Here is a 26,085-nt window from a genome sequence, read left to right as displayed (position 1 = left end):
TGGCAAATGCCCTCCATGTGCCACCACTGGTTAGTTCATTAAACAGCTCTTACTGACAATTGCTGCTTTTAAAATTATCTGCTGATCTTTGCTCTTTGACAACAGGCAATGCAGACATTACACTCATTTCTGGCATATTTTGAGATTTTAGCATCTTCTTTTTATGACATTTTTTTATTTTCAGTAGATATCCACAAAAAAGCTAATTCCCTAGATTTCAATTGATTCCGATTTTACAAAATGTGCTTTAACTAAAATGTTGCACTTTTGCAACAACTGAAGCTCTTGTTTACAAACTCTACTGCAGGTCCAGCAAATGAACTGTTACATTTTAACTTCACACTGAGCACTTCAAAAGATAAATTGCTTTTAATAAGTCCATTGCTTTTCCTGTCAGTTGGTCACTTTGATACGTTGTCATGCAGCCATATTGAATTTGGCGTGGCTCTTTAATTGACCAAGACAACATGTCATTGACAGGCTTGGAAGCTTTAAGTGCTCTATGCTGGAGAGCCAGAGTGACTTATATTTGACTTAGATGGCCCAGCCAGTTAGGGGACGGGTATTATACAAATAAAATGATAATGGAAATGCACTAAATGTATTAAATGGAATGGAGAGTGTTGTACCACAGAAGTAAAGAACTCTTTCATGCTTGTACAAACCTGTGAGTGCAGCACCCACACAAAAGCAAACAGACTTTCGATAAAAAAACACTGTTTCTGCTATTGTATCATAATTGGTGGCACCAGGACTTTTTCTGGGAGAAAGGGGGGGGGTGGCAAAATGAAATTGAGGCAAGAATCTGGAAACTTTTCCTAAAAATTTGTTATTTTTGCCTAAAATAGGGCAATTTTCAAACTAGCAAAACATATTGCACCAAGTAGTTATTGCCTGATTTGTTTGTGAACCTATGGCTACCATATTCTATACTATTACAACATAGAAATGGTCAAGTCTGGCAAACATAAATATCAAGATATAATACTATATCGCAATCCATCTTGGCACAAATTGATCTCGCAACTGCAAGTACAGTCATTTACATAATAGGAAGGAAGCTTATACAAATTTAATTAAACAAGACTCCTACTTTGCTTCGCAATGTCAATTAGAACTGTCAGCGAAAATAAACATTTCAAGCCAAGTGCATAAGATGAAGATGAAAAACCCCACTCCTATCTACACACATATGTGTCTATATATATATCTATATATCTCTGATCCTAAATGCAAAGTTCAAAACCCAATACATTGATTACATCACTAACAACCTTTGCCAACTTCTACAGATAAAATCTCATCCCCTTATATACAGTGATGTCACCACCTCATAATAGTACTGACTTCAGTATACTAAACCATGACACAGGGGATGAGGCTATTTAGGCTAATAGGTCACATGTTTCGTTGACCTTTCGCAATATAACCAGGCTATTAGGCTTGGTATTCCAATGACTTGTAGCTTTAAAAGCTTGCCAATTGTCAGCAACCTTAAACTCGGATGTGTGTCAAGTAAATACTTTGCAGTAGCAGTATCCAAAATATCGAGACAAAAATGATCAATCCTGTCATCAAGCAAATCCTCATATATCTATGCTTTTACGGGTGTACAGACTTTTCAAGTAGGGTCACTTGGTCTGGATTTTTTTTTTTTCTGGAGGCTAAACTGACCCTAAATATCACTGAAAGCTTGAAAATCTGGCAAAATTGGATGATGTTTTTGCAAACATATTTTGAAAATGTTCTGAATTATTTTCAAAACAATAATTTTGGCGGGAAAAAAGCAGATTTTACATAATTTTAGCAAAATTAAAACTAATACTCCCAAAGCGCAAAATCTGGGTCGGTCTGACCCGTAAAACCCATAACCATATTTCAAATGGTAATATGTTGACAATGAAAATAATACTGACAGCAACAGTTAGTATTTTACAAATAATTTGTCCACAGTTAATGAAAGATTGTTTGATGGATATCAAATGTGATGATAAAGCATCCATGCATTGATCAAGTGTGGTGTGCAATATTCCTTGGAAAAGGGAGTCATAATTTGCCCTGTAAATATCAAACAGGGTTTCACTGATTTTTGTTACATTTCAAGCTATTTCTGGACATCACATCAAACCTTCCATTGGGCACCCATTCCTTTTTAAAGGAAGTTTATATTGTATTATCAATGTAACAATGTTTACAGCAAAACAAAAGAAGATATCTCACTGAAATTAGCAGAACAATAGGGTGACATGCGCCATTTTATTACAAGTATGAAAATCTGAATATATTATTATTATTATTTTGTAATCAGAAGAATATATGGTACTACTAAACAATTTAGGGACACCCTGTATATCCACTTATCTGTATACTTTCTTGTTAATTAATTTATAATGGTTATGTAAGGCGCTTGTAAGCCTGGGCGCCATATATAAGTCTCTTTATTATTACGAGTGCAATATCAGCATCTTGTCATGTTTAATTTCCCTGTTGACCCACCAAATCATTGGAGAGCAAAAGAACTACTTGATCCTTAATCAATTTTTAATAAATATCTTAACCTTCAAAGTGCAAGTGATAAACATATGTATATGACCTCAGTTATACCATGGTTATACGCTTGTTAGATACTGCAAATGCTGTTTATTGGTAGGTTTGACTATGGTACTTATATTGAATAAAAATTTCATTTTATAATAAAATAAACTTTTTCAAAACAAACAAATAAGCAAGCAAATAAGCAAACAAACAAACAAGCAAACAAAAAGAACAGCAGGCAAACAAATAAAACTGTAGATTTAAACCTCCACACAAGTGTAATATGTGAGGTTTCAATACCACAACCCTTGATAGCTCTCAGGTGAGCAAATGTTTACGCATTAAGTCCCTGAATTGTTGTTTAATGGTTTATGGAATGATGTGGGGCCATAGTGGTCAGCGACAACCTGTAAAGTGTGCTGAGGCCTGTGGATCAACGTCTAGGCGTTGTGCCTGTGCGTAGCGCACTATAAATCACTGCGCTTTTTTTTTTTTTTTTTTTTTTAAGTAGTACTTTAATCTTCAGCAACACAACCACTCTGTGTCTTTGCATACAAATTCTTAACAGTTAGATGACCTAATTCCCATTAAAGTTAATGAATCCCTCTGCTTGCTGAGCAGTTGTCCGAGACTTGCACTTAAGTAATGCCCCTTTAATGAATCCCCCTATGCTTGGCAGGCAATTGGTTTTGACTGCTGACTCTTAAGTAATGCCCCTTTAAAGTTACTGAATCCCTAGGCTTGCTGGGCAATTGTCTTTGACTGGCACTTAAATAATGCCCCTTTAAAGTTAATGAAACCTCCTATGCTTGCCGGGCAATTGTTTTTGACTGGCACTTAAGCAATGCCCCTTTAATGTTAATGAATCCTTAGGCTTGCTAGGCAGTTGTCTTTGACTAGCACTCAAATAATGCCCCTTTAAAGTTAATGAATCGCTAGGCTTGCTGGGCAATTGTCTTTAGCGCTTAGATAATACCCCAAGCTTTAAAGTTAATATAATCCCTCTGCTTGCTGGGCAGTTGTCTTTGACTAGCACTTAATGAATCCCAATGCTTGCTGGACAGTTGTATTTGACTGGCTTTTAATTCTAAGGTCACAACTCTTTGGCTAAATAGATAGTGTTAATAAGCCTCTCTAATTTGACTATTCTATGACAGCTGCAACTACAAATGGACTACAGTAGTACTTAAAGTGACAAATCAAATAAAAGCTAAACACTTCAAAGAGGATGATTTTGGGAAATAGAAGTGTACAGTGCACAGTTGGGCTTTTATTATTTAGGCTGTACCTTAAGGTTACACGAAGAAACGTATAAAAAACGTATAAAAGATGTATAAAGGTTGTTCTCTAAAACCGTGTTTTCTCAGCAATCAAATATCGCAGTGAGTCAAATGTTGGTGCATGGATGTATCTTAACACTATTTTTGTGTGTTTATACAAATTTTTAGAATCTGTTTGAAAATCCTTCGTTTAAATCATTTTTACGCACCATGTTCACAAGATCAAAAAACACGTTCCATGCAGTTTTTTTCAAATATTCGCTCCGTATAAAACCACGCCGAGTGATTGTTTTCTACTTTTTTGTATTGTACTACAAATCGACCAAAGAAATAATGTTGCCATGCGGAAGAACCAAATACAGTACCGATTAAATTTTATTAGCCCGTTTTGGGAACAATTTTCGAGAATCTTGTACCACAAAACACTGTTATGTTACATTATCGATATCTGGATTGTGGAACGTTAATTTTGATTTCTAACTGCCTACATTATTTCTCAAAAGTATGTCGAATCCTTTACCATTTGAATTTCACTCCAGATTTAAGCTACTTGTGCAAAAATCGAGGTTTTTCGCCATCGATACCTCCGACATTTACAGCGGTGATGAGATTGTTTATCATAAGAGCCTGGTATGCACTATTCCATAATAGTCAGTTTGATATCAATCGATTTCACAGGTCACTCAGTAGCTCAATCGGTTAGCGCGTCGGACTCACGTTCCGACTATATAATACTATAGTTTTGAGCTGGAAAACTTTGGTACGTGTTCAAGTCCCTATGTGGTCCATTCCATCTATTTTATTTTATTTTTCTCTCACTTTTTTCTTTTTTCTTGTTTGTTTCTTTCTTTCTGACTGCAGCGATTGATTGTTTTTGCCCGTTTTTTTCATTATAGAATTCAGGAATTTTTAGGCTATAGGCCTACTAGTCTAATAGGTGCGGCCTATGAATATATTTTTACAAATTAGATTAACAAAATATTGGTTGTTGGTTTTGTTACTGTTGTTGTAGTTATTGTTGTAGGCCTATATATTGCATAATCAGGGTATAAATAGGCATATAGGCCTATTATAGCCTATAGAAGCATTGATTTATTTCATGACAGATATCATCCAGGATAATTTTAAAAATTGAAAATTTAGAAAATCCAAAGGAAAATTGCCGAAAACGGCTGCCCACAATCACCCCCCCCCCATCAGCCCATATGGTCCTATCATGGTCGTCCCTTCCCTATCCCTGCAACATATAGGATGACTCACGAGCATGTTTGTCCGTGGCCTAGTTCAGATTGATACACTATTGTACGTGTGAGTTCATTCTTTTCTGCATGGCTGTTTCCATTATTAACTTACGCCCCTCTGGAACCAAGCCTTGAAAATCAATTGTATTTAACCTTAAGACCTAACCTTAACTCCATCCCTGTCATAAAACCTAGCCAAAGAAATAATGTTTGATAAGGTCACCTTACACTAAAGAAACACACAAACAAACAAACAAACACACAAATAGAATTGTAATAATGTCTATCATCAAACCAAACCAACCTTGTACAAAAATAAATAAACAAAAGAGCAATACAAAAAAGCATCCTATATATAATATTGGCCCGATTGGCTAACCTAATCCTGACCCAAGTCCACTAACAGATATCGTAATTGAATCCATAAATCATCCATGCTTATTGCACACTTGTAAATTGACAACACCACACTAATCATCTTCCCATCGACAAGGAGGCGTGCTACGATTCAGGCACTTAATTAAACCGTGTGTACGAAACAGGTGCACACGGGCACCCAATGTGACTTGAAACAATATATCATTGCACAACTCATTCCTACAATCATATGCACACTAAAAGTGTTAACAAATTGCATTCTCTACTTCCGGATGTTTTCAGTTTTGGCCAGCTGATGGAACCCTGGATGACGTATGGTACTTAACTTTTCGTTGCTAAGTTGACTACAGAGTGCACATGCCACCGCTCAAATCACTGGACAGAAGATAGGGATATATTTTGTGTCTTCCGGGCATCAGGGCCTCCCACTGCTTACACGCTGGTGTTAGAATCTGATAGGGCTGAATTAAACATAATCATATCTGCTCTTTAATGCCTACTTGATGTGCTGTTTACTAGTGAGCTTGAACCTCTTGTTAACTGCCATTTCATACACAGTTACAAGCCACAGCGGGGGCTTTTTCATCATAGAACCTCACATGGATCTATGAGCTATATTAATCGTATCACTAAACCTGTGTTCTTTCAATAGAGGATGTGAAGTGTGAGCTAACAAGCCAGCCGGTCAAAAAAGTTTGAAAAGTAAGACAGGATGAGTTGCCAACACAGCTGTCTGCTTATGACATCATACAGTTTATCCTGTATCTGCAGCTAGTAGCTGATCAGCAAAGGCAGGCTGATTTGTGTGGCAGTGTGCTCGCTACACATTTCACTGCTGCAATGGATGCATACTCATCAATTCATCACCTCATCCACAAGGCAATCATCATTTTTGCCCTGGTTATCTGGATACCGGCTGGATTTATAACAATTGGTGGACACTTTGCACAGGGAAATTACACCAACTATAACAGCACCATTCCAAATAGGATAATTAACGCCTGCAATAGTCATCTATTTAATATAGGCAACGACAGCTCTGGCACGCTGACTCTACAAAGTTTAAACGGACCCAATCCGTGCAGTATTTTTCTCACCGGACCTAAAGACAAGTCAATTTCGTTCAAGTTTGAAGACACCGACAGCAGTACATTCCGTTATTTATTTGTGGAGCGACAAGATCTACTTACACGCACATGCACTGGACGTTTCGTTGCATTTACCAGTAATCCTAATCAGTGTACCGCCATATTTAACTATAATAAATTATTGCTGCATCTACGAGGCAGAATAACTCTTCAAGTAAAGCCTTTCGTTAGCAACGACTCTATGCAATATTGTTTACCATCATCCACATGTAACTCATCAACCTGTTTGCAAGTTCCTGGGACGTGTAACGACACAAAAGTGTACCATCATGTAACTCACTGTACTATAGCTAAAAATGGTCTGCTTGCTTTGAATCAAGTCCATAATATTAGCACCTGTCAGTTCTTTTGTCCTCACCAATGCACCTGTAGCCTGCATAGACATGAGATGAGCACCAGGTGCAATGACCAAGCAACCATTAATACCTATATAGTGTATCCTGATAATCCTAAAGGATTACATTTAGGTAATAAAGGGATTAATAGTTTGAGTGTAGATGCATTTTTAGGATTAGGTCAACTTCGAGAATTAAGTCTCGTCAATAATAGCCTCACGGAGATTCCGTTTGGAGTGTTCAAACCTTTACGTCGGATGAACTGGTTGGATTTATCTCATAATCAGATTGAAAGTTTACGACCGGGTCTGTTCCAACGGATGACCCGTTTGGACTCCCTTAATTTGGGATACAACAGGATAGCCATACTAGAACCAGGAACGTTTGGAGAGATGCATAGCTTAGATGGATTATTTCTGAACAACAACAACTTGATTAAGTTAAACCCAGGCATATTTCATGGTCTGCCGAATTTAAAATGGCTAAACTTGGCTAGCAACCGATTGACAGAGTTGCAGCCTGATGTACTCGATGGACTTGCCTTCCTACAAACTTTGAATATTGGCAATAATGATCTTTCTCGGTTACAGCCCAACGTATTTCGAGGGTTAAACGGACTGACGGTTCTTGACCTTCATCAGAACAGACTTGTTGAGCTTCGACCCGATAGTTTAGGAGATTTGCCAGCATTATCTTTCCTAAACCTGGAGGATAATAATTTGAGAAAAATCCATCCTGATACATTCCAAAATATTGAAAACTTGCTGTCGCTATCACTTTCAAATAACCAACTCGGTGGTTTAAAGCCAGGATTATTTTCACATTTAAGCAGACTTTACTGGTTGTATCTAGATGGGAATTCTATAACCGATTTGACGCCCGGGACATTTCTCGGTTTACCCTTTGTGCAAATTTTACTTCTGCAGCGTAATAATATAACATCGCTAAGTCCAGGTACTTTCGAAGGCATCCCCAACATGAAGCAGCTTAACTTGAGCCATAACGCTATCAACGATATTCAAAGCGGTACTTTTAAAGATCTTGTCAATTTGGAAAGAATATTCCTCAATAACAATAATCTCACAATATTACAAAAAGGAATGTTTGACGGATTGGTAAACTTGGAAAGACTGTATTTGGTACGGAATCAGATAAGCGACATCGAACAAGGAATCTTTGATACACTCAGCAGCTTGGATATATTGTATCTTGAAGGTAACAAAATAAAAGATATACAAACAGGTGTTTTTGCAAAACTTCATGGCCTCAATATCATACAACTGGCAAAAAATCAATTAACGAGCCTGTCTAAAGATACTTTTCAAGATCTTCACATGTTACATTACTTGAATCTTGCAAACAATAGTCTTCAAACACTTGAAGAGAACTTTTGTAATAACTGCAATTCACTTGAAACGCTTAACATGATAGGCAATGCCTTGCAGTGGGCACGGACATCGTCATTCTCAGGGCTTACAAATTCCACTCAAGTTTTAGTGGATGATCATGCAACCTGTTGCTTCGTGGAAACGGCAAACTGCACTGCGCAGAACCAGAAACCGGTCTTTCTGACTTGCGAGCGGCTTTTACCTAAACAAATCCTCAGGATATTTATGTGGATTCTAGGCATGTGCGCCTTGTGCGGAAACACGTTTGTCCTTTACACGCGTCTTCGACAACGTCGCGAACGTGATAAGGTACAGTCTCAGCTTATCATTCACTTGTCTTTCTCTGACCTTCTAATGGGTGTGTATATGATTCTCCTCACCTCCGCCGATGTTCATTTTGGTGTTTATTTTCCGTCGCACGCCAACGCTTGGCGTGGCGGGCAAACATGCCAGCTTGCAAGTGTGCTTTCTGTAGTCTCCAGCGAAGCCTCCGTTTTCTTTCTCACCCTCATCAGTATCGATAGAGTAGTTGGAGTCAAGTACCCGTTCAGTCGATTTCGATTGGATTTACGAACCTGTAAAATTGTAACCTCTGTGCTTTGGGGGATCGCTATCGCATTGGGCACACTGCCTTTACTGCTATCAAAGCTCAATCCGGATATTTACGATGTTTCGGAAGTATGTATAGGATTACCGTTGGCACGTAAAACTGTGACGACATCAAAGAATAGGTCCGTCTTACTGAGTCGATTTTACACAAAACGAATTCAGGTAGAAGTAACAGAAAAACTGGACACAGAGCCAGGTATGTACTACTCAATAGCTATATTTATTGGTCTTAACCTACTGTGCTTTGTCGTCATTGCTATCTGTTATGTATTGATATTCCTCACTGTGAAACGCTCATCCAGGAGAGTGGGGCGCAACCGCCGACGAGACGAAGAGATGAGAATGGCTCTCAAGATGGCGTTTATCGTCCTGACTGATTTTTGCTGTTGGATGCCTGTGATAATTACCGGGATTCTCGTACAAAGTGGCGTTATTGAAATATCCCCCGTGATGTACGCTTGGATGGTCACGTTCGTCTTACCGATCAATTCCTCCATTAACCCTTTCATGTACACGATAGCGACTGTTAGTTCGGACAGATTACAGAAACGAACACCTCTATCGAGGGTGGGATCTGTTATGAATTATTCTCAGGACCAAAAGACGTTCCACAAGAGCTCTTCTGATGACAGTAATAGCATTCAAGTGAAATACAAGGATATAAGCTCATCTCAGCTTCCGACTGATGATACAAACAAAACATCTATATCGCAGAATGTAGAGATGGCTTAGCAAATTAAGAAACAATTTGAATAAATTAATTTGAAACAAGTATCATAAAACTAGTTACATTTATGTACTCATAGGGAATGAGCATTGAGCAATGATTGGTTTATGGAAGGGAACAATCCAAAAGATTGATGTAGTACTACGAATAAAACTAGTATGTGAGGGAGGGAGGGAGGGATGGAGAGAGGGAGGGAGGAAGGGAGGAAGGGAGGTAGTGTGGGAGGGATGGATGGATGGATGGAGGGAGGGAGGGAGGGAGGGAGGGAGGGAGGGAGGGAGGGATGGATGGATGGATGGATGGATGGATGGAGGGAGGGAGGGAGGGAGGGAGGGAAGGAGGGAGGGATGGGAGGATGGGATGGAGGAGGGAGGATGGAAGGATGGATGGATGGAGGGAGGGAGGCTATGAAGCAAAACTAGTTTCATTTAATATAGGACTTCATCAATCTTTTGTCTTGTTCCCTATTTATTGGAAACACGGATGAAAAAGACCTCAAGGTTTGGTGTGCAAATCCTTGCAAAACTTGCACAGGCAGGTGTACTTGTTTTTATCTTTCACATCTGCCTTGCCTATGCAGGTTATTTTAACAGTGCAGTACAATTTTAAAATGTTCCAGTGTACCAACGAGCAACTGATTTTTTTTACCAAATGAGGTCAAAACATTTTTATAATTGGAAATTAATTGATCAAAAAGTAGTTGCCCAGTGTCTTGCGACTGAGTGTACAATGTAATCATGGTAATTTCAGTATTAGGTGTTACTGTATTCTCTCTTATAAACACCCTCCCATCTTTTTTCAAAGAAAAAGTGACCAAAAGTAGAAATAACCACACCATAGCATGTAAGCATGGTAAGTAAGTTTAAACCTGGCATGTCATGATCACGAAATTTTCCGATAATAAAATTCATTTCTAATAAATGCCCCACTTTTGAAATTGTTCCGCACCCTAAAGCGTTAATTAGAGAGAATATGTAATTAATGGAGCTCAGACTACAGATGAAAGCAAAAGTTCTTTCTCATACTGTTCAAGTTTCAAAATTGAAATGTTCCATCACACATCTATCTAAAGTATTAATCAAAAAATGTTGAAATAATTTTTAAGTTTTGTATATCATTATGGTAAAACGTATGAAGGTCAAGATGGTGCAGTGTTTATCAGAGTCAACAGTGAAGCTTCAACTAATTATCTAATGCTTTGTGTTAAAAAGTAATTGTGAATGTACTAAAGTGCTGTAAATCATGTTAAGTACAGTCCGTATATTTAATTTAAAAAAAAGTAATCAAAAGAACTATGTTAGAAACATAATTATGGGAGCACATGCATCTATAGCCAAGGGCGGAGCTACGTCATGCCGGTGAAAATAATCAAATCCCGGTGAAAACAATATGTGCAAATCAATTATAAAGGCCACTGCACATTGCACCTACTGCGCATCGCCTACGTTGAGTGTGTGCATGGAATGTTTTTATTTTGACTCACTTGTTGCTAAGAAATTTAGCTCAATTTGTTGCTAAGCACCCGGATGTCCGCGCCCGCATATAGCCAGTTCCTTTCTTGAGTTTCCCAGTTTAGTTTTAGCTGAATGTGGAAGATTAATGTACTGGATTCAATCTAATTAGCATGCCGGGTGCTTAAGTCAGTCACTTTCATGAGGCACTTATTAAGAACGAAACAAAACTCAAAATTTGGAATTTGAGCACAGTAACAGGTAAAATACAAGTGTATCATCCATGGTGTGCGTAAATTGGGGCCGGGGCCGGGGGCCTGTGCCCCCCACTTTGGTCAGTCAGTCGGGAGAAATGCACCCAGTTGGGGGAAATGCACCTAATTGGCTATTACGGCAAGCAAGCCAAAAATTTTAGGACAGTTGCGGGAATCGAAACCAGTGCCCCCACCACTTTTGAAAACCTGTGGACGCCACTGTATATCATCACTTTATTATCACTTAAAATAAATAAATCAATTAATAAATAATCATGTCCATCGAGGATGCTAAGAGGAAAGTGCACTGTAAGCCTTTGCCAATTTAATCAATTAATTAATTAATAATCATGCCGATCAAGGATTCTGAGAGGAAGGTGTACTATAAGCCTTTGCCAATTGACACTGTTGGTTTTCCATTTCCCTGAGAGCTACACCACTTCTTTATTATCAAAGACAGAGATAAAAAGATTTTATCACGTCTGATGCATCTGTCAATCAAATTCAAACATGGTTTGTTTACAAGTGTCGTGATGATGACTTGCTGAACGTGGCAGTATAACCGGGCGCATTATTGTTAATTTTGCACCTTAAACATGCAAACCATCTCAAAAGTTAGGTCTTTGTAGTAGGAAACTTTCTTTTGCGAAGGCACCATGTCAACATTGCCTAGAAAAACTGCTTTTTGCCTTGTAAAAGTACACAATTTTTCGCCATTTGCTGCTATTCCTTTTCTCCGATCGGCACCTGATAAATCGGCCTTCCTTTTACGCGCTATTAACCTGTGTAAACCAATCATGGATCATAATTGACAGTGAAATCAGACGCGATAAAATCTTTTTGGGGCGCCCTCTACGGAGGCGTCCCACAATATTGGCATGTGTTTGTGAGTAGCTTCTAATTTCAGTCTTACTAGATTTACTCCGCAATTGTTGTGCTATTTTGCTAAAATTATGCCCTTGCTCAGAAATAAATCCACAATATGCTTGGATTTGATTTTATTATTGTTTTCTGTTATGCACAGGATAAAATGGTGTGCGTATATTCTTTGTTTAAAAGACCAAATTAATGGATTTGTAAAAACACCAAATAAATCGAGACCTTTGACCTTTGTAACCACTTTGACCTTTGAAACCAGTTTACCGCCTCTTAGCACCCGATAGACGGTGACCAACACTATGACTACAATAGCCTAATCTGAATGGCATAGTCCAATAACCAATAAACAATCATAGTGCAAAATTTGACCTAACTTGCAGAGTATGAGTTTTTGTACCCAAAGTTTCAAAGTCAGGCATCTTATCAAGATCAAGATAGTGATAGTGACATAACAATTAACATGCTTATCTTACCAAGGTCTTATCTATCTGCATGGGGTAATTGGAAATTATGGTGTAGCCTATTTGTTTTAAGGATGAAACAACTGGCTCCTTTTGCATGGAAATTAGAACAAATTACTATACAAGCTGTATCAAAAGTTTGGTACCCAGCAGTTTTGATAGTAATTGAAAAGCCTGGTTCTTCCAAATGCAATATCGGGTCCCCCTTAAAATGATAAAATGATCAGACCATAAATCTTTTGTGACTGTTTATGACATTAATCAACAAATTAAGCGGATCCTAGATGTGTCGAGGATGTTATGTTTATGAACAAAACGTTACGTTTGTATTTTCAACATTGTTAATCATTGCTACGTGTATGTTAACAAATGAAAGTTCTGTAATTATTTTAATTCTTCAATGCTAAGTTAGTAAGTATTCTTTTGGATATCATCAAATTGTAAATCTCTAGTCAGATTTTCAGTGTGTTAACAACTATGTATCAAAGATGTTACGTTCATGTACAAAACATTAACGTTCTTATCTTGTAAACATTGTATACCCATATAGGTACTTTTATGAAGAATGAATGTTCTGTAATTGTCTTTTATCCTTCATCTCTATTAGATTTTCAGTGTATTAGCAAGCAGATAATGTTTATGTATCACAGACGTTATGATGTATATGTATCACAGACGTTATACATTCATAAAAACTTTTCTTTTGGTCAACATAGGGGTAGATCCTCTTCTATACTATCCATCATATACCCCCCTGAAATTCAACAATATTCAATATCCAAAGCAATATCATCACTACAATATGCCCTAAAATTTAACTCCCCCACCCCACATAATCGCAAATTGACACGACAGCTTCATTCCAATTCAATTTATTTCATCCAAAACGGTCCTGTGATACACTTCCCCAATCAAACACATTTCTCTTGCATTTGATCATCTTCTACTCTTCCCTAGAAAAAATCATTATGATACCAAATCCCCGGGACCAAATCTAAACACCATGCCATGGAATTCACCATATCACGTCCAAGCTCACATAATTTGGGCGCCCCATTCCTTTTTTAAAGGAATTTTTATTATCTCTGTCTTTGATAATAGCTAGCTCTCTTTTATTAAGTCATTGTCATTACTGTTCAAGTTTTGATGTTTTTCTTGACCTGTACATTGGAACTGTTTTAACAGTTCCAATGTTTTAACAGTTCTAATGTTAAGATAACACTTAAAAGTGTTATCTTCGTAATGCATACTCAACTAGCTTAAATATTGCTGATCCTGTGTCATATACTGGGGTACCCAAAAAGGTGGTTTTGTTACATTTTGATGTGCAGCTTGGACTTCAAAACAGTGTCGCTTGAGTATTCCTTCACTTAGAAAATTCAATTAGGTCTTAAATTGAGGCTAATTTATTCTATATTACTCATGTTTTTATCCTGTTTTAAAATAACTTTTAATTATTTTCTTATGACGTTTGGCATGAAATGTGCCAAGGGTGGTTGAGGATTAGATGGAGGAGGATTAGGAGGAGGGATTCGTATCATAAATTTGAATGTAGTAAAAAATGTCTAAATGAACTCCCAGACATCTAAACCAAGTAAATAAATACAGAAGGTCATTTAAAATGACTACTTGCTCAGAATGATTGTAAATTATGTGGAAAAAAGAGGTAGGGTTAAATCCCACCTACTTCGTGATTGTTTTTGCCCGCACTCTCTCATTTTTTAACCAATTTCCATAAAAAAAAGGTGTCAAAATGCTCAGGATGATGAACCACTTCAAATGAGTCGTGTAGGTAAAATGTTTGAAACATTTCATTTTTTTACTATGTAACACAAAGGTACCCCAGGTTGTGACATAGGACCTTCTACATTTTGTATATTAACATTATTGTTCCATAGCCATATTTTTCTGATTTATACTGCCAGAACTTTCTCATGATAAATGGAAACGATCTAAACTCTAACTTGAGCCTCCGTCTTACCCCTGTTCACCATGCCACTGAGGAAATGACACTTTCAGAAGCTGGTGAATGCTTTACCAACATTTAGCAAGAATTCTTTCAGAGAATTCATTTTATTTTGACATTTGACAGAATTTACTTGAACAGTAAGTAGCTTTTGAAAAAGGGGTGCTTGAATAGTTGTCACTTGAAAATTTAGCAGAGGGGGTTAAGGGATCTAGAATGAGCGTTTTGAGCGTTTCGACAGTATTTTTTGTGGGACATGAGAGCACATCAGACATATCAAATTGCATTCTGAATACGAAGAATGTCTTTCTGATATCAAATAATTTTCATTTTTTGAAATTCACGCTATAATACAAATTTTATGACAAATTATTAAAATTTGATATTTTTCACATTTTTGATATATAACAGTCCTCGAAGTAAATTCTATAAATCTAATGATATATTCTTAAAATGTATGTAGCTGGGAGGAAAAGCCGACGGTCAATTGAAAATTTTGACCTTTCATATTGAAGATATGGAGTTTTTTCCCCATAAGACCTAATTTTATTTTGGTGTTTGGGGGGGAAAATCCGTATCTTCAATACGAAAGGTCAAAATTTTCAATTGATCGTCGGCTTCTTCTTCCCATCTACATACACTTTAAGTATAAATCATCAGATTTATAAAGTTTACTTTGAGTACTGTTAAATATCAAAAATATCAATCTTTAATCATTTGCCATAAAATGTGAATTATATTGCGAATTTCAAAAAATCAAAATTATTTGATATCAGAAGGACATTCTTCATATTCAGAATGCAATTCGATATGTCTGATGTGCTCTAATGTCCCACACTAAATACTGTCCAAACGTTCATACCCCATCCCTTAATTTCAGTTTTGATCTTTCATAAAATAATAATAAAGCTCAAATCATAAAAAGTACGGGTATGGTGTATCTATTTCTTACATTTTACAAAGTTCTTAAACTTTACCAAACTGTGTGTTTCATTTGTCTTTTTAAAAAAAAATATACCAGTATGCTGTATTTACTACAATGTATTTCCACATACTATATTTGTTCAATGAAGTCATTTTGTGTAGGCGCTTATTTTTTACATTGTTTAGGCCTATACGTACAAAAGTCCCAAAATATTCATCCATCATCATCATCATATGTTTTAGGTCAGATTCAGATTTGCATGGGCAGTTAATAAATTAATATCACAGTTTGCTTGTTGGAAAGTCACTGGGTGGGCGCTTAGGGGGATAGGCGGCTATTGGAATGAATACGGTACATCATTTTCAGAAAATGGTAAGTTATGGTGGTAAATTGTGCAAGTTGTTATTTTCACACAATCTATGTTGAGAAAATTGTAACTTGAGCACATCTCTAGCTCATTCACAAAATTCCGAAAAATAATTTTTTTTGCAAATATGGAAGGATAGCGTCATGTATACTGCGCCAAAAAAGTATCCTTACACTTGGAAAATAATCACAATTTCAAAACTGAACAATATTAGGGTAAATTAGTTTTTTTAATGTGCACTATCTAATCCAGCACATTATGACACCACATTGAATCCAATGTGACTTCAAGAAGTGAAGTTATAAGCAATTAAAAGTGACAAACTGGCCTATACAAGGCGCAAAAAGATTCCAACAAGCGCAACAAAGAGACAAAACAGTTTTTTCAATGAAGCGTTATTCAAAGCAGTTTTTATAATTTCAGTTTTTACTTCTCTGTACTTTTCATAATTTTCATTTTATTTGTCAGTTCTTTTGTTTCAATTTACTTTTGTTCCTTTTGTTTTAAATTAAAGGCATGCATAAATTAGCCATTCACCACTCTCAAACCAGATGTCTAGTCCGTGGAGTTTTGAATAGGCTAGTTTGTCACTTTTAAAACTGGACCTTCATCTAATCAAATGCTTGTAACTTTGCTTCTTGAAGTCACAATGGATTCAATGGGGTGTCATAATGTGCCGGATTAGATAGTGCATCTATTAAACAAATAAGTTTACCCAAATATGGTTAAGTTTTAAAATTAGGATTTTTCTGCCAAATGTAAGGATACTTTTTTGGCGCAGTATATTATATTTATAACAGCTGTAGTGCTTTGTTTCATGGAATGAAACTTCAAACAGCGGACCTAATCAAAACACAAGTCACCCAATGACCATGTTGGGCATGTTTTGTGATGTTAAACGGAAATGGTCAAATCATTTCAAATCCTGTTTTAAGCCACTGCTCAATCATTCAATAATTAATAAGGCCATCAATGGCTAGAGCTAGTCAGAAATAGGAAACCATTTTTCCTAAATAATTTAAAAGGCAAGCTGGGAAGAAATGCTTTTCATGTGTCAGAAAAACAAACCAGTCACATTTGTTTGTAAAAAGTGGACTACAGTGGACTACAAGAGGACCACAGTGGCAGGCTTTGGTATGTTCGAGGTGGGAAATAAGCATGGAAGAACTCTTTCTTCCATAGAAATAAGTGTGCTGGTCAGTGGCATCAAGAAATCTCAAAAGAGGGTATTTGGCACAAGTTGCCAAAAAGTGGTTGAAAAGAAAAAAGGGAGATTTTGCCAAAAGGGAAGGGGGGGGAACATGGCCCTCCAGATTCCTATTGCTGCTGCCCAGCTACTTTGGTACTCCTTAAGTACCTGTGTCGGTACTGTAGAGTACACACATCGGCATCAAATGTAACAGTACACACAAATGCTCATCTATCAGGGCACAGTTCTTTAACCCCAATATATTTGTACATTCATTGAATTACCTTTGAAAATTTTCAAAAACTCATACTCTGCAACCTGAGGTCCAATTTTTCTCTACCAGTGTTTAATTGAGGTGATTGAACTATGCCATTGGGATGAGGCCATTGTGGTCCATAGTGTGGGCAGCAGTGTACCTCTGGGGTCGTCAGTAATACTATTAGTGTAGGCGTAAGTTTCAAACTCCATGCATATAATGTTACCCTCAAGGTGGTGCAACATGATTCACTTGATCTATTTGAAACATGAGTAATGGTGTCAGTCGCTAAATGGATGTGTGTTAATGTAGCATAACATACCCTGTTAAATGTGCGCAAATAATATATAGAATAAAAAATAAAATTGCTTTTGCTTGTCAAATGACTAATGTTGTTTCATTGGCATTACAACATTATTTCTTTCCTGAACTCATGATGAACTATTCTAACTAGGCTAATGTTCCGGGGGCACTCATATATATGAAAGTTGAAAGCATCTGCGTGAAAGAAAACACAGATTTAGGCAGCCCTCGAATTAACCCACAGCACCCATGGCATTTTGCCGTGGGTGCCCATTACCACTGCAGTAATGCCCTCAAAATATGTCCTTTACCCAAGGCAGTCACTTGCCGTGCCCTCTAATGAAGTTGCCGTCTGTGCCCCAGCCCTGCCCCTTCATTATAAAATTATCTATCTATGTTTGTGTGTGTTTTCTTCACTTTTGAGAAATTGCCTTGGTGCCCTTCTCAAATTTTCAACAGTTGCCATGATGCCCTCTTGAAATTTATATATTACAAACTGCTGTGCTGCCTTGCCTTTTCAGTGAAAATCCAAGGCAATTATCAACTTACCCTAAAAAAGTTGCTGTGCCCCTTCAGATCCTTAATTCGAGGGCTGGATTTAGGGGTGGTTTTGAAAAGCAGAACAAGGATCCGCACGCATCCCCGATTAGGGTCTCAAAACACTCATTTTACTAAACGAAGGGGTGTTTTTTAAGGACGATCCTCGCTTAGGAGAGTTTTTTTAAATTACCCAATTAACGGACATTAGTGGTGACACATTTATCAAGTTTTTTGGCACAAGAGTGGTTTCTGAGCAATTTTACTAACCAGATTTAAAAAAAATTGACTTCAACAGCACTAATTTTAAGCTTACCGATATCATCACTGTCACTGAATGACACTCTGCTGACACATGTAATGTCTACTCTTGTTTAGGGGCAAATTTCAAGCCCAATTCCTCACTTTGGGTGTTTTTATATTGTCTATCCTTGTTTAGGGGTAAATTCCAAACCAATTCCTCGCTAAGGGTGTCTTTATTTGAGTAAAATCATTGTTAAGGCTTATTTTGACAAATTTTTCAACATCCTAGCTTTTTGAAAGTCAATTCACATGGATGCTTTCAACTTTAATACATGAGTGGCCCCCTGGGCTAATGTTAGAAACAGGAAGCATAGCAATACCATCATAGACACATAGTCCTCTGTTACTGTCTATGATGCATCAATATTTCTTGGGAGTGATGGGAAACATGGCTACTCAACAGAAAGCCTGAAGACTGGGTGATCATGGTGATGTGGCTTCTAAGATTAAAGAGATGCTGCCTGGTGATACTGTTACGTGTTACTACAACAAGTTTTTTTTTAATTCCCAATGTTTTCATGGTATTATGCATTATTTTAGACAGGTGGTTTAATCCTGCGATGGAACAAAATTCATATCGGTAACAGGTGCTAAATTGTAATAATTAATTTGTCTTATGAATTTTGTCAAAATAAAGGCACTAGTTAAAACCATTGGTCCCTCAGATTGCAACTTCTTTTACGAACATTGTCAATCAGTGAGACTTCCGCAAGATTCAATCGTTTTGTCTTGTCTGGTGAAAACATCAAGGCTTAAAAAGTTCACCAGCTGTAAAAGTTCACAAGCTAGCTGTAATGTCTGAAAGTGTTGGAACATTCTAATTATTAATTTGAATGTTCCAACACACTGGTCACAAGATATGAAAGATATTTTATAATAAACAAGCTTGATCTGGCTTAGTGCCATCTTAAAATCATTGATCATGTCCTTGAAGATCTCTTGGCACTTACAAATCCAGGCCAAATCTCATTGCAGCAATAGTAGCAACAATGTAGATAACAGCTAAGTTTAACTCATTGGATTAATAATGGGAGTGGCTCCAATACTTCCAATTTTAATGTGTCAAATGCTGAAACTATGCACACAACAAGATATATAGCTATAACAGAAGTCACATGCTGGTAAAACTAGAACAGAGCAGAGATGAAGTGCAAGCAAGCCTAGAAAAAAAACCACTGAACTTTTTTTTGGAAATGGGGAATAAAGCCATTTCTTTTGCCAATATACATCTTTTACTTACCTGCAAAGTTGGCAAAAATAATAACAACAACAATACAATGTAACAACAATTGCACCATAGGCAAAGATCCAGTGAATGGGAAGATAATTCCCCCATTTCAAAGAGGGGAGGGGGGTCAATGCAATCATCCTCCCCAATGTTATGCACAATGCATATATTTTCTCTTCATGCCCCACTGTGTGGTGTGGGAGATTATAGGGCATACATGTACATGTCTTCAAAAGGGGTGTGTCAACTGGAATTGCCCAATGCCCCACTGCATTGGGTAGGGTGGGTGGCTGGGTGCCTGTATGTTCAAGAAATGAACACATAGCACATGTTTGACTTGCATTTGTACAGTACATGTGTCACATGTAATTAAATACGCAGAATAAGACAGGCCCAATTTTCCTAACATTGTTAAACATTTCCTGTCAAGTTGGCAAATCTAACAATCAAAGGAAGTGTAATTGGAACACACACACATGAGATGCCTCATAGATATTCTCTCAATGTTAGCTCTTCATGATTTACATTATTCTGATGCAAAGCAAAATTAACTCTTCCCTTCCTTCCCAAAGTTTCAGTGTTTGCTTTGTGAGTCTGAAGCCTTTGGGATATATGTGATGTGATCAAGCAAAATGAGTCTGGTGTCGATCAAAATCAAAATTCATTTTTCAATCTCATTATATGAGCCATTTTCAGAGCTATATTTTGCTGAAAACCCCATCATAATTGGACTTATGGTTCCAGAGTTATGGCCATTTTAGTGTTGCTCAGAACAATAAGATACAAATAAAGTTGAATACTATTGTTGGCTACATCTCAAAATCAATATTACTGACATCCGACTCATTTTGCTTGATCGCATCACATATGTAATCCAAGTTGTATATCACTCGCATACAAGACCTAAATGGAATCAGCAAAATTTGTTGTGTATGTCCGGTCAGCCGAGCAAATTTGATATAATGTCATATTCAGACATTACGTCCCCCATAGAACTCTGTGTTAAACAGCCAAAATAGCCAGTGTACTTTACCATGTTTACGGCTGAAAATAGACAGCCAGATTGTGATATTATTTCAGCATTCTGAGCTCTAGAATAACGAAATGTAAAGTTGATGGATATCGTACACTATGGCTTTAATATATATCTGTGGTCTCACAAATGCAAGTGTTAATTTACAGCCACAAACAGATTGCCTCAAGTAACATATGTTTGACATTAGTGCTGCCAGCACCAAATGACTAAGAATGACAAAAAAAGATGCAACTAAGAAACCACTTTATAATTAGACCTAAAAGCAATACATTATGCAAAGCCTATATTTTAAGGTCACATGTATTGGACCTTAATTAGCACTTTCAAAGTTTTCAAACTTACAGCTGTTAAGTGCTCCCCTTTCATTGCACTTTTAGGGTGAAATTGGGTCAAAATGTTTGTTATAATCACAGAAAAACCATCTGGACATTGGGTTATTCCAGTTGAAATCCATACACCCTATGGAAGACATGACCTTAATCTCAAACACAGGGGGTGTAGATTTCAAAAGGGGTCCACCCATTCAGGTAACCCCAATTGAAATTCACACTCCCTGTGTGTCTTCCATAGGGGGTGTATGGATTTCAACTGGAATAACCAATTGAGTTTCAATAGCAATGACACAATTTATTATCTAGAGTACTTATTTCTATTAGGGTCACTGTAACAGTGGTCATTTTCATGCGTAGAAGTTTTTACATTTGCACTCAGCCAATTTTGAACTACAGTAAAAGTGGAAATTTTGTGGTACATTAATTTTCACACTTTTTGTTCTCAAGGCCCCCCCAAAAAAATTGTTTGTTTGTCCACGTCCGACCGACCGTGTACCCTGGTCCTGACTGTGTCTTTTTTTTTTTTTTTTTGTTTTTTTTTTTTTTTTTTTTTTTTTTTTTTATTTTTTATTTTTTTTATTGATTTTTTTTTGGCATCGATGGGATATCGTATAAAACAGTGGTTAGTACAAATTTAAAGAAAGAAAATGTAAAGAAAATGAACAGTATAACATGCAGAACCATCTCAAGAGTTAAACCAGTGAAGTGCTGTGTGTTTTGACTTATTTACCAGTCTTCAAATTGTCAGTTTCAAGTGCAATATCTGTAAAAAAAAAAAAAAAAAAAAAAATCCGACCTACCGACCCAACTGTTTCATAAGCCTCTAGCCTCTATGGACAAACAAACAATTTTTTTTTTTGGCCTCATGCACCGCTGCGAAAATAAAAACATACAAATATACCGTAAAGATTCGCCTAATGGCGCACTTGGGTCCTTTGCCTTTGGTTAATTTCATGTTCAATTAGAGAGCTCCCTCCTCTGAAATTCAAACAAGAATTAATGTTCCGTACCCTTGTTTGCTGGTGGGAATTTTACAGGAGCACTATTTAGTTGTGCCTAATATCCCACTTGTGTCAAGTGAGCCTGTAGTGCCATTAGGCGAATCTTTACAGTAATATGTTCTTTTTATGTACAGGTCTATGTAAGATAACAAATTTTAAAACTAGTGAAATGGTTAAAAATCTGCAAATAAATTCTATTGAATTTTGTCATGTTTAAGGATCCAAAAATGAGTGTTTATTATGCGTTTTAGACAGTATTTTTTTGGGACATGAGAGCACCTCAGACCTATCGAATTGCATTCTGAATACTGAAGCATGTCTTTCTGATATCAAATAATTTTCATTTTTTTAAATCACAATATAATACAAATTTTATGACAAATTATAAAAATTAGATGTTTTTCAAATTTTTGATATATAACAGTCCTCGAGTAATTATATAAATCTAATGATATATTCTTAAAGTGTATGTAGCAGGGAGGAAAAGTCAATTGAAAATTTTACCTTTCATATTGAAGATATGGATTTTTTTCCCAAAAAGACCTATTTTTTTTTTTTTTTTTTTTTAAAAAATCCATATCTTCAATACTAAAGGTCAAAATTTTCAATTGATCGTCGGCTTTTCATCCCACCTACATACACTTTAAGCATAAATCATCAGATTTATAAAGTTTACTTCAAGTACTGTTAAATATCAAAATATCAATTTTAATGATTTGCCATAAAATGTGTATTAAATTGCAATTTCAAAAATCAAAATTATTTGATATCAGAATGACATTCTTCGATTCAGAATGCAATTCGATATGTCTGATGTGCTCTAATGTCCCAAAATAAATACTGTCCAAACGTTCATACCCCAGCCCTTAATGGACTGTATCATCTATAGTGCCCCGTTGACTTTATGCTCATTTTGTGGGAGCAAGTCAAATACACTCAGAAATTCAACTGAATCACAATGCTAAGGGTCTGCTACGTCCAACAATACATCATTTTAGCCATAGATCTCAAACAACCCGCTTACATGATTGCTTCAAAAGTAATCAATCATACACACAGCGAAAGTACAATAAAAGTACAATCTTACCATAGTGCATAGCAGCAACCCTTGGAGGCACATATTTCCTGGGTTTGTCATCTTTCTTTCCTTTTTTCTCTTCTTCCTCTTCACTGCTCTCTTCATCCTCCTCGTCCAACTGTAAGAAATCATTGTAATCATGTATCAACCATGTTTATCTCTTACCCTCAGAGATGCCAGTCAGTTTCACTCAAAAAACCTGAAACTGGTCAGAAAATCTGAAAAAGCATGTGAATACAGGCCAAAAAGCCCCAAAACAGGCTGAAAATAAATAAAAACGCGGGAATTTGAACTCACAAAAAACCTGAATTCAGGTTAAAACCTGAAAACTGGCATCTCTGTACCCTGCTGCCAATGATTTACGTTACAGTAAAGCAGTGATGGTAACACAGTATTTTTTGCAAGTCCCTGTCCAAGTCAAGTCGCAAATCATTAGGCAATAGAATATTTTGTCTGTAGTACGTCCAAAGTTGTAATTTTGTGTTTTTTATCGCATATTCTTATTCCCAATTTGCCTCTGATTTATTTCGGAACTACGCAACCAGTCATAGAATGTTTGAAAGTTTATGGGGTCACTGGACTACCTTATGACTTGCATTGGTAACAAGTCATTTTGTGCAAGTCCAAGTCAAATTCAGATTGTGACCAAAGATTAGCATGTTGATGGGGAGTTTACACTGTAGTCAACTTCGACTTTAATGCCATCGCTTGCTCACACTTCAAATAACCATTAATGAATTTGACTGCTAATTGCATGTTTGTTTACACTGCAGAAGTCTAGTTTGAAGTCAAGTTTGAATTTGATAAAACTTGCTTTAAGTTATCATTAAAAGTCAACTTCTCAAGTCAAGTTCAAAACACAAGGAGCAACGACCCTGTTTACACACCAACAAAGTCAAGTTCAAATTTGACTTCAAAAAGGTCTTAGACCGCGTTTAGACTAGAGAAAAGTCAAATTCAAACTCGACATCTATTAAGACAGAGGATTAGCATAAATTAATTTGTGTTTGTGGTTTTTACTGGGTGATTACACTATAAGCCCGAACCGGAAATTCACCTCGCCAGGTCAGCAACATGAAAAAGTCGAATTCAATTCGACTGACTGTTTAGACCAGGAAAAGTCGCACTTAAACCACGACAAGGTTGAATTGAATTTGACTTAATGAACCTCGGGAGCATTGTTGCACAACGATTTTTGAACTAGACTTCAGTCGTACTTGAACAACGACTGTACCTATTTAGACCTGAATTTGACTGAACTCAACTTCCAACTTCCAAAAAGTCGTTGTTGAAGTACGACTTTTCCCTAGTCTAAACGGGGTCTTAGATTTACATACCTTACTGATCAGATTATCAGGATTGGGTTTGAAATGTAGTGGATCATTCTCTGATGTAATCCCTGTAGTAGCCACTTTGACAAGTTTGTCCACTTGGTATCGAAGCTTGTGGTCTATCGGTCTCATCTTCTCGATGACGGTTCTTGCCTCCACGATGCGCTCTATGGCTGGGTCTCCATTCAGTGGTTGACCTTTGACCTTTTGCAGCATGAGGTATGTCAGATTGGTCAAATAACTGGAAGATAAAAATATTTGTATTTATATACCTCATAATTCATATATAGATTCCTGTCATCTGATTGGTTAAAAGTGCAGTCATTGAATTAGCTATGCCCTCAAAATGAACTAAGTCCAGGGCATGGAAACAAACTATTGACCGATGTGCGTCTACGCATGCGCAATATCCACATACATTCATTCGGTATATAAAACAAATATTAACTGCTTTATATTTGGGACATGGTTAAAATTATAGGCCCGCGCCACAGTGATCTCAGAATTTGTAATGTGCAATGATTTTTTTGTATTCAAAGAAAAACATGTTCTTAGTCACAATATATTTTTATGTGATAAATCATTCTGTAATATTCCAAATACTCTAGTAACAGCATAGGATTACATTTATGTCAACATATTCTACATTACATATCATCATCTGCATCACATACTATCATATCTCAAAAGGCTGCCTTGTGTGATTTTTATTATCATTCTTGTATTTCTTGTAAAGACTAGGCTGCGTCTGATGTCAGGGTAAAGGCGTGGCGTGATTGGATGCTGACCTGCACAATACGGCATTTTTGATCTGGTTGACAGGATGTCATTGTCATACGCTTACTAGTCTTTTTGATTCTGTCTTCAATTATAGATGACAATAATAAAAAAATCACACAAGGCAGCCTTTTGAGATACAACAGTATGTGATGCAGATAATGATATATACATGTATATGAAGAGCTTATTTCCAAACCGTGTTAAGTCCACCCACCTTCAAAATTGAGATTTTGATGAAAATGGTTATTGAGTAACTAGGGCTATCCAGCAATGTGTGTTTTTCCCTAAAATTAGTCAAGTCCCGAAATATTGACCCACAAAGTATCGATTTTTTTCCAAAACGTGTTAAGTCCAATCCAGTTTGGTTCCAAACTGTGTTAAGTCCACAAACAATGCCCTTGTGGGCAGCTTGTAGGCAAGTAGCACGGCATAGGGCTTCCATTAGTTAATCGCCCAAGTTCTGCATAATTGATAACATTGCCTTGCATCTTCGTTCTTGTTTGGTCCCCGGTTTGGTCCTGAGACTCTGAGTATACGTTGTACCTGAATTTGGCCTGCATAAAAGTTGTTGTTGTTGTTGTTGTTTTTGAGTTTTTTTAAATATTAGTAGGCCTAGTTTGTATGAGATTTCTTAAATATTTGATAGATACCTCCAAAAAGACAGGAACAGGGTGGGAAGGGTGGAGAGGGAGAGGTTGTGATGGTAGAATTAATGTTAGAGGATGGTGGTAGAGTTCATTTTTGATATTATCATTTTGTATGATTAT

The 26,085-nt window shown here is 36.8% G+C and overlaps 1 protein-coding gene across 1 annotated transcript in view; it reads right to left on the bottom strand.

The window, feature by feature from the left end:
• The window catches only part of LOC140135977 (neuroguidin-like), a 57,826-nt gene that overhangs the window by 20,150 nt on the left and 11,591 nt on the right, over positions 1-26,085 (bottom strand). Inside the window, exons 4-5 of the mRNA XM_072157678.1 lie at positions 24,545-24,779; positions 23,217-23,325 (exon numbers count right to left, since the gene is read on the bottom strand). Coding sequence (XP_072013779.1) covers positions 23,217-23,325; positions 24,545-24,779 — 344 coding nt within the window. The remainder of the gene's footprint in view (positions 1-23,216; positions 23,326-24,544; positions 24,780-26,085) is intronic.

This window comes from Amphiura filiformis, chromosome 16 (assembly GCF_039555335.1).
Source record: "Amphiura filiformis chromosome 16, Afil_fr2py, whole genome shotgun sequence".
Lineage (NCBI taxonomy): Eukaryota > Metazoa > Echinodermata > Ophiuroidea > Amphilepidida > Amphiuridae > Amphiura > Amphiura filiformis.
This window is presented reverse-complemented; position numbering and strand designations above follow the sequence as displayed.